At 52.6% G+C, this 10,061-nt stretch overlaps 1 protein-coding gene across 1 annotated transcript in view; it reads left to right on the top strand.

Annotated features, from left to right (window-relative positions):
- The window catches only part of POLR1A (RNA polymerase I subunit A), a 75,669-nt gene that overhangs the window by 59,786 nt on the left and 5,822 nt on the right, over positions 1 to 10,061 (top strand). Inside the window, exons 25-28 of the mRNA XM_008067587.2 lie at positions 2,140 to 2,307; positions 3,095 to 3,230; positions 3,710 to 3,867; positions 8,485 to 8,611. Coding sequence (XP_008065778.1) covers positions 2,140 to 2,307; positions 3,095 to 3,230; positions 3,710 to 3,867; positions 8,485 to 8,611 — 589 coding nt within the window. The remainder of the gene's footprint in view (positions 1 to 2,139; positions 2,308 to 3,094; positions 3,231 to 3,709; positions 3,868 to 8,484; positions 8,612 to 10,061) is intronic.

The raw sequence follows: 10,061 nt of genomic DNA on the forward strand, positions 1-10,061 counted from the left end.
ACACACACACACACACACACACACATACACACACACACACCGTGGGAAAGCCTTACCTGGGACACATACACACGCCATGGGAAAGCCTCATCTTGGACAAACATACACACTTATCACGGGAAAGCCTCAAATTGGAGGTGCACCATGGGAAGGCCTCAGCTTGGACACACATATACACCACGGGAATACCTCAGCTTGGACATAAAAACACACACACCACAGGAAGGCATCAACTTGGATACATACACACTATGGCAAGGCCTGAGCTTCAATACACACACTATGGGAAGGCCTCAGCTTGGACACACACACACCACTGGAAGACTTCGACTTGGACACATACCATGAGTTGGCCTCAGCTTGGACACACACACAACACGGGAAGCCCTCAGCTTCAACACACACATCACAGTGGCCTCAGTTTAGACACACACATACCACTGGAAGGCCTCAGCTTGGACACACACACACACACACACACCATGGGAAGGCCTCAGCTTGAACACACGCATGCACACACAGATCTGGCCTCGGTGGGTGGGAAGCCAGGAACGCCTACTTGGGCATCAGTCGTGGACCCTTCTGGCTGAGCTCCCTGAATGTGGCCTGCAGAGCTGGAAGACCACAAGAGCATTTGCCCTAGCCTGCCGCTTGTCCTGCCCCTGGCGAGGCCTGGTGATACTGACGGAGGGTCTGGGGAGTAGGCCTGATAACTGAGAAAAGGGGGCAACAAGGGTAGATGAGCACAGACAGGCCCTGGAGGGGGGGAGGGGCAGGACACCCCTTTTTGCCCTTCCAAGTGGTTTTCCAGCCAGGTTCTCCCAGCTGCCAGCCAGGCTTTCCTTGAAAGAGCAGGGTACTGACCCACCGCCATCACCTGCATCCCTGCAGCTTGGGAGGCTGCACTGACATCCAGAAGGACCAAGCTGGTTCTCCCTCCAGCTGTGTTCCGGGGTGCAGAGAGGTGCCCCTGTCGTCGGACTGAGGGGAGAGGCAGTTCTGGCTGGACTGTTTTCGCAGGATATATGTCAGTAAGCAGCAAACTCTGGGTGGATTCTGAAGTTCTAGAGCAGGTGAAGGTTTTTTTCCCTCTGGGAATACTGACAGGCACTCAAACCTCATTGGTTTAAAGTAGTTGAGAAAGAAGATGGATGGGTTAGCAAAAGTTTGGCTTCTAAATGTAACCTACATACAAGCACGGCTTTATTACTTACCTCTCTGGTGCTACCTACTGTTCTATTTATTCACGCATGTCCACATTCAGTCCCTTTTTTGTTCTCTGTGCTGGGGTGATACAGTGTTCCCAGTGGCTGTTTCTTAAGTGGGGGCTTTCATGGGAAGAACAGTTAGTAGGTTGCAGAATTGTGCAGTTTGGATGCTTTTTTTCCGAAACCCTTTGAGACAGTCTTGCTCTGCACCCACGCTGGAGTGCAGTGGTACAATCATGGCTCACTGTAGCCTCAAATTCCTGTGCTCAAGTGATCCTCCTGCCTCCTGAGTAGCTATGACTGTAGGCACGCTGGTGCACACGTGACTAATATTTTTGTATTTTTTGGAGAGATGGTGTCTCACTGTGTTGCCCAAGCTGATCTCAAACTCCTGACCTCAAGCAATCCTCTCACCTCATTCTCCCAAGGCACTGGGCATACCCGGCCCTTGCAGTGTTGATATTTATGAAGTGTTCTACAGCCATTTGACCTAATTAAGAAAATGAACATTCCTTCCCCTACCCCCATAACTGCTTAGTGAACCTCTTTCTAATTTGTGTAGCAGAAGGCTTAAGCCCTCTCCAAACTGTCCTAATTAGTGGGGAAAAGAGCAAAGGAAAATGAAAATAATGAGCCCAGAAAGTCTCACTGCTTTGGGGTATGTAATGGGCACATAGTAGACACATGACATCTTGGGTTGTCATGAACAGTCGAAGCGTGAACACTTAGAGCTGTAGCTGCCAGCTGGGCTCTGTGCTGCCTAGCTTCCGGACATCTCAGGGTCACTGGTGAGAGTTTGAAGGTTAGAGGGATCATTTGCCTAGGAAAAGCAAGTCCAGAAAGAGGCAGGGGTTTGGGGTTTCTGGTTTCGGGTGGCATTGGCTGTCTGTGGTGTCTGTTCCCGAGCCCTGCCTCCCCCTGCTGTCTCCAGGTTGAGGACCTTGCTGCAGCTGAAGTGGCAGCGCTCACTGTGTGAGCCGGGCGAGGCTGTGGGCCTGCTGGCCGCCCAGAGCATCGGAGAGCCCTCAACACAGATGACCCTGAACACCTTCCACTTTGCAGGCAGAGGCGAGATGAACGTCACCCTGGGCATTCCAAGGTACAGGGTGCAAGGGTGCACAGGGTGGGGCCTGTTGTAGCCCTCTGCTGGGGAGAGAGTCATTTAATGAGAGGGATAGGGTGAGCGAGAGACTTCTGGAGCCCGAGCGGTTTATTTGACCCCATCGGCAACTGGGTTTTTGGGGATGACTGCTTCTCCCTGTGCCAACTCCTGCATCAGTTATGGGTATGCTTGTGAGACTGCACACGGGGCACTAGATTGCCCAGCTTCGGGGCATCGTTCCCACAGAACGTGACCCACGTGGCCATGGCCCTTCAGATAAATGCCTGCACTCACTGATGGCCTCTGGCGAGAGGACTGGATGAAGTCAGACTCACCTGCGTTCGGTCCTGGCCCTGCCACTTTCTAGCAGACAGACTCTGGACAGCTTCCACACTCCTCAGACCTCGGGGTGCCCTCCTGGGGAACGCAGGCAACCTGGCCCCAACTCACAGTCGTGCTTGAGGGATGGATGAGCTCATGGGCACAGCTCAGTAGGAGCACTGCGGGTGCTATTGCCTTGCCTGAGCCACTCATTCATTCAATTAAGTGCTTAAGTAAGCACCTACTGTTTGCAAGGCACAGGTGACAGGAAACAAGAATGAGACACAGCCTTGCCCTCAAGGAGGCAGAGTCCCTCACTGTCACAAATGGGTCCAGACCTGGGACTCTGGTCCAGCCCATGCCCCTGTGAGATCCCAGAAGAACTCTGACACCTTTAGAAAAAGTTTCACACAAATGGGGCTGGTGGCTGCCTGTGACCAGATGCGCCTTTGTTCTGTGACAGGTTGAGGGAGATTCTCATGGCAGCCAGTGCCAACATCAAGACGCCCATGATGAGTGTGCCTGTGCTCAACACCAAGAAAGCCCTGAAGAGAGTAAAAATCCTGAAGAAGCAGCTCACCAGGGTGTGCTTAGGGGAGGTAGCTATCTCTCTGGTCCTCGGGCTGCAGACTAGAGCGGGAGGGTGTTCCTGTAGCCTCCCCATCCGTGAAGAACAGACTTCGCTGGCTGTCCAGCCTCTGGGCTCGGATTCCCAGCAATGACAGATAAGCTGTCTCTGCCAGGTGCTGAGCAGGGATGAATCAAGAATCTTTTAAGATCGTGATCACCTTGACCGCATCCTCATGGGCCTAAAATGTAAAATAGAGTGCTTCCTGGCTTAGCTTACCTGCTTTGCTGAAGCCCATCCTAGTGGGTGCAGACCGTTCTCTGGAGGTGACTACAGGCCGTGGATTCCCCAAGGGATCCACACATGCACAGCTCATGGGGGTTTCTTCGGGGTTTTGGCCTGTGGCCCAGCGGCTGTCTCCCAAAGCCTTGGGATACTCATACCCACGTGTAGTGCACGGTGACCTGCGACCTGAGCAAAGTTAGGTTTTCTCTGTCCATCTGGCTCTAGGTGTTAGAGAAAATTGACGTCCAGGAGTCCTTCTATATGGGAGAAAAGCAGAACAAGTTCCAGGTATATGAGCTGCGGTTTCAGTTCCTGCCACATGCGTACTACCGGCAAGAGAAGTGCCTGAGACCTGAGGACATCCTGCGCTTCATGGAAACAAGGTCAGGGCTCAGGCTGCAGTTGTCGTTGACCTCGACCAGAGTGCACCTGGCTTGTGGGGCTCCCAGAGGTAGGGCGTCGTTGCCCAAGTGAGCCTTTTGAGGAAGCAGCAGGCCCTACAGCCTGAAGGGAAACGCCACCCCAGTCTGATTGTGTGTGTGACCGTGTTGGCCATACATCTCTTGCTGAACCCACTTTTTCTCTTGAGTCGATGAGTCAAGATTGTTGTCTTCTGGGCTTGGAAACATAAGGATGTATATATACGGTGAGGAGAAGGACACCCTCTCTGAGTGGGGTTTCTGTGTGTCAGACCAGCACACGGTGTTAGTGTTTGCTGAGATGCCATTCCAGGCAGCATCATGTGGTTCCTGATACAATTAGATTCTGTAACTAATTAGCAGTGTGTTAATGGCATGCTGCTCTTACACCCTGGTTCTATAACTAGAGTGACCTCCAGACCCTGGTTCCTGACTGGCCAGGAAATGAAAATCCTGTTGTCTCAAGTTCAAGTTCCTGTTAAACATTTGAAAAGCAGAGGCCACAGTGCTCGTGGGCAGTGGCTCAGCAGGGGAACTCGTTCACTGGAGCAGGAGGATGGGGGTTTTAGGGACTGGCACAAGCTGGGAAGAGCCAGCCAAGCGCTTTGAGTAACTGCAGACCCTAGATGGTGGAGCCCAAATGGCCACATAGCCTGCAGGCAATGGTGAAGCGGGTTGGGAGGTCCCCACAGACTGAAGAGTATGCAACTTGGACCAGGGTGGCCAGGTTTTCGATTTAAAAGAAAGCAAGCCAGTCCCCTCCCCTTTTTCCTCTTTGGTCACTTAGTTGCTTGCTTTTGCTCTTATAAAACAGAACTTCAGCAACCAATTCCTCTGTCTTTAAAAGACTGGTAAGGCCCAAGTAGATCCCGTCTATCAAGAGGATTCAGCCACGAACCACTGATCGCTGCCTCAAATCTAGACCAGCTTCCAGGCTTTCCCAGTGCTGCTGGATCTAGACAGCACTCCCTGCACTCAGCCGTCCCATGAACACGGCTGCGCCATGCCTTGTAGACGACTCACAGGAACAGTGTGGGCAGGGGAGAGCAACTGTCCTGCCCCGGTCCTCTTTTCTCTCACCTGAACATGTGGCCTGGCTTTGGACCAGTCTTCTACACAGGTGGCATTTGGGACGGAGGGTCTCAGAGTAGACGAGCTTGAATGTGAACTCAGGTGGGTAGGGCTTGCTGGTCAGTTGACATGAGCCCTGGGCGAAGTTGTTGGCTGCGTCTCAAAAGCACCTGTGTCAGCCCCGTGTGGGTCGAGAAGGTTCTTTCTATCGGGCGGTGCTCTGTACTGCCTGGGACACTGGGTAGAATGATAGGGAGAGCAGTACACGCACCAGCCTGCCTACTCGTTAATTAACGAGTAGGTGAGGTGTGGCGGGTGTCTTTTCTGAGAAATGGGAATTCAGATCTCATGGCCTCGAGAATTCTCAAGGTAGGCAGAGTTGGGTTCTGCCCCAGTTCTCATGGGAGGCCCCAGCCCACCTGGCAGGTAGGTCTGTGTGAGGCCTGCCTCAGCCTGTGCTGTGGTCCTTTCTGCTTAACATTGCCTCAAGGAATTGGAAATAGCTCATCCCTCTTAAAAAGAGCGACAGCCCTGGCTCATTCCAGCACTGAGGTACTTTCTCAACCCCAGCTTGTTTTGCTTGTGCACTTGGAAAGCTGTGATCAGCAAAGCTGCACACAGTAGCTTTCTGTGGAGACAGTCTTAGGGATGCCAGCAGAACAGGCTGAGGGCTCAGGCAGAGATCAAAGAAGGAGCAGCAGAGATCAAAGAAGGAGCAGCTTATGAACTGGGTGTGGCTTGGACCAGACAGCAAAGCAACTGCCTTGGGCCTTGGGCAGGAAATGAGAGGCAGTGAGTGTGCTTTAAAAGAGTAACCTCCCCCAAGGGGCTCTTTCCGCCTTCCTTTCTCCCTTCCCATCCCCTTCCCCTCCTCACTGCCACCCCCTTTTCCTGTCTTTTCTCCCCTTTTCTCCCTTCCTGTCTTTCTCTCCCTTCCTGTCTTTCTCTCGTGAGACTCTTCTGACATAGATGATAGGAAAAAAAGAACAAACCGGAGAGTCACTTTCCAGGGGAGAGCCAGACATACAAGTGTGCAAGATCCCTAAATTATCTAGAAGGTGGCCAGGGAGGTGAAGTGAACAGAGCACTGAGCTAGGAGTCAGGGGTATTAAGTTCTGGCCTCTGGTCCTCACCTCTAAAATGACCAAGCTGACAGCCTGTGCAGTTGTGGCTTCTGTGAATCTGACTTTCCAAGCAGCAGGTGGTGGGACTGTCGCCAGGTGTTTCGGAAACAGTTGGGTCATGTGCTTTGTAATTATTTATGGGAGGTAGGAGGTTTTTCTGTTGCCTACCCTTCCTGTTCCATGTTAGCTGTCACATTCTGACAAACAGCACAACCTTCAGAAAGCGTTCCCTGTGGGCCATCAGTTCCCTTGCTCTTGGCAAAATCACAGAAGGGCGAGTTGTTTGCACCTCCAGGAAAGCTCTGGAACACTGGTAACACATCTGACACGGACTTCTGGGTGTTTCATCTGTGTTTTCACCGTCTCTCACGTTCTCCACCAGTCCTGGTCTCCAAAGTGGTGGCCAAGGTAGAAAGGGCTCCCATTTGGGGCCATCGGGGAGAACTTCTTGGAGAAGTTAATGTACACACAGACCCAGTCTTGAAGGATAGGAACAGCTCCGAACAGGTCAGCAGAGATTGGTGTGGATGAGGCCTATTGTGAAATACTGGGGAGAGGTGTCTCAGAGCCATGACATCACCACAAATTGAGACCGGCTGGGCACCCAGGTGAGGGAAGTTTAAAAAGTCAAAAAATCCTGGGGAGAGAGAGTGGCATGCTCGTGGTTTTGACGAGCAAAGGAGTGCACGTTTGACCTGCCTGCTTTTTAGGAGAAGACTCCAGGTTCCTTGAGGGTCAGGAATACAGCTTTGCATCCTTGCTCTGTCCCCAGGGCTGGCCTGTGATGGGCACAGTATAAGCGCCCAGGGCATACAGGATGGGGGCTGAACATTTGAGGGACCTACTGCCTCCCATGGTAGAAGCAGCCCTGTGAGTGTGCTGTCATAGCCAGCTGGAGGGGACAGGCGACAGGTCCCACGAGGAAAAAACCAGCATTGAGGGAAGAGGGTAGGCTCCAAAGGACCCTAGAAATAGATGACTTGGGGGCAGGGGGCCAGGAGAGGTACCCCAGGTTCTGAATTTCAGGTCTCCTCTTTTATTTATTTTTATTTTTTTGAGTTGGAGTCTCATTCTGTCGCCCAGACTGGAGTGCAGTGGCCACTCCCAGCCACTGCAGCCTCGACCTGCTGGGCTCCGGCAATCCTTCCGCCTCAGTCTTCCAAGTAGCCGGAACTACAGGCGTGCGCTACCACGCCTGGCTAATTTTTTGATTTATTGTAGAGATGAGGTCTTGCCAAGTTGCCCAGGCGGGTCTCGAACCCGTGGGCTCAGGCAATCCTCTCACCTCAGCCTCCCAAAACGCGGGATTACAGGTTGAGCCACCCAGCCCGGCTTGGTTTGGTTCCAGGCCAGGCACAGCGGCTCACATCTGTAATCCCAGTGCTTTGGGAGGTTAAGGTGGGAGGATCACTTGAGCCCAGGAGTTCTAGACCAGCCTGGACAGCATAGCAAGACCCCATCTCTACAAAACATTTTTTTAAAAGATGTGTGCGATGACACATACCTGTGGCCCCAACTACTTCAGAGGCTTGAAGCGGATAGATGGCTTGAACTCAGTTGATCATGCCACTGCCTCCAGCCAGGGCGACAGTGAGACCCTACCTCTAAAATAAGTTAATACAGGTTTTGACAGAGAGAGAGACCCTGCCTCTAAAATAAGTAAATAAGCAACTACGTAAATGAGGTGGCAGAGTGAGACTTTGTCTTATAAATACATACATACATACTCAAACAAATGGGTTTGGGTCCAGCCTGTTGACATGACATGACTCATTGCCACAAAGCAGGTGATCCCTGCCCTTTGGAACTCTGATACACCCTTCTGAAGTCTTTGTCCTCACATCACATTGTCGGGGTGCCCACACCAAAGGAGTCCCAGGCCTGAGCCGCACCCCTTGCTGGAGATGTTGCAAGTGGCAGGCAGGGGAAGGTCCTAACCCAGTCTGGGTTCCTTTCTCCTGTAGCAGATCCTGCCTGCCCCGCTAGGCATTGGCCACAGCAGCACCGAGTGTCACTGACAGAGCCCCCATGTGACCTGTGAAGGGACTTGGACACAGGGCTGTTTCTCATCGTTGAAACCAGGTTGCGCGATGCGTATTAAAACTCGCATTTTCTAAACAAGGGAGCTTTCCGTCACTCAAAGCTTCGCACCCTCCGAGTGGCAGAGCCCGTGTTCAGTCCAGGCCTGTAGGACTGTGGCGCTGGCATTGCTTCTGCCAGACGCTCTTCAGATCTGGCAAGGAGGAAAGTGAGTGGGTTGGAGAGGACAGTCCTCCAGCTCCAGTGTTGATCCCCGTAGGACTCCCTCAGCCTCCTGCTGCCGAAACGAAGGGATGCCCAGAGATGCTGGCACGGCCCAGGGTGACTTGGGTTTTTTCTCGTTTAGATTCTTTAAGCTTCTGATGGAATCCATCAGGAAGAAGAATAATAAAGCGTCTGTCTTCAGAACTGTGAACACTCGAAAAGCCACACAGCGGGACATAGATGATGCTGGGGAGTCAGGGAGGAATCGGGTGAGTGAGCCCCTAGGGGCCACCAGGTCACCCACACAGGGAGGGTCCCAGGGCCAGGAAGCACACAGGACGATGGTGCACATTGTCTTCTCTGTAGGGCAGTCTCTGTGCCTGTTCTCCGTGCCCCTCCAGCTCCGACCTGGTGTCAGTCTCTCTCTTCACTTACCTCACGTTTATCTGCTGCTCTGAGGGGACCAAGGAGCAACGCTGACTGGGCTAGGCAGGGCAGGCTGCCAGGCCCTGGGACTTAGTCTCTGCTCCTGAGGGCCCCTCTGTAAGTGCTTTTCATCCTGAAGAGAAGCTCCAGGTCATGGAGTGAGCTGAGCCTTTACAAGTTCTTTCTCTGGTTGCTTTTTGCTGTGCCTTCAGCTTCCCCAGGCCTGGTGAACTGAGGCCCAGTGGGGCACTGGCAGGGACCAGAAAGGTTTTTAGAAGCAGGGCAGTCGGGCTGCAGTGACAGAAGGGGAGTGAACAGGGAAAAACCCTTGGGAGCAAAACAGTCCAGGAACGACAATCCCACGGGAGACCCAGGAGCAGGCCAGAACCGAGGGACATTGGGGACAGGTCCTCGGGTACCATCTGAGCCAGCAGTGAGCCTGCTTGGGTGAGGGACACAGCATGGCTCGAGATTGCCCCTGCCTGGCTCTGTGGTCACCCGTCTGGGTTTGTCTCCTCACCTCCAAAATGAGGGGTTGGCCTTGACCAGGGACAACGCTAGATCTCTCCTGCCCTGTGAGTTTGCCAGTTGGCTCACCTAAGCACAGGCAGGCATGAACTACCTATAGAAGGCTATCTGGTCTTAATTCTTAGTGTGCCCGGAAGAAAATCATGAGAAACCAGGAGCCAGGTTCAGGAGAAGGGGAGAGATATTTGGTTTTTAAATACTCAGTATTCCAGCAAGATAACCCTTCCTTCTCGTCCCCGCCTGCAACTGGCTTTGTTAGAAATATTTGAAACAATATTTTGCACCATCTATTTTAAGAAGGCAAGCTCTGGTTGGGCACGGCGGCTCAAGCCTATAATCCCAGCACATTGGGAGGCCAAGGCAAGAGGATTGCCTGACCCCAGGAGTTTGAGACCAGCCTGGGCAACTTGGTGAGACCTCCTCTCTACAATCAATAAATAAATAAATAAAAAACATTAGCCGGGCATGGTTGCATGTGCCTGTAGTTTCAGCGACTTGAAAGGCTGAGGCGGAAGGATCACCTGAGCCCAGCAGTTCGAGGCTGTGGTGGCCATGAGCATGCCACCACACTCCAGCCTGGGCAACAGAGTGAGACCCTGACTCAATTAAAAAAAGGATAGCAAGCCCTGGCACTTTTTAAAACAAAGTTCTAAATGAAACTTTCCCAGTAAGTTTTACGTGTAAAAATGAAGACAGAAAGGAAGAGGCCTGGGACCAGGGCCTGGACAGTAGATGCTAGGTGGACCCTTGGGTTGGGTGGGTGGG

Source organism: Carlito syrichta, unplaced genomic scaffold (genome assembly GCF_000164805.1).
Source record: "Carlito syrichta isolate Samal-C Ts95f unplaced genomic scaffold, Tarsius_syrichta-2.0.1 Scaffold309717, whole genome shotgun sequence".
In the NCBI taxonomy this organism is placed as follows: Eukaryota; Metazoa; Chordata; class Mammalia; order Primates; family Tarsiidae; genus Carlito; species Carlito syrichta.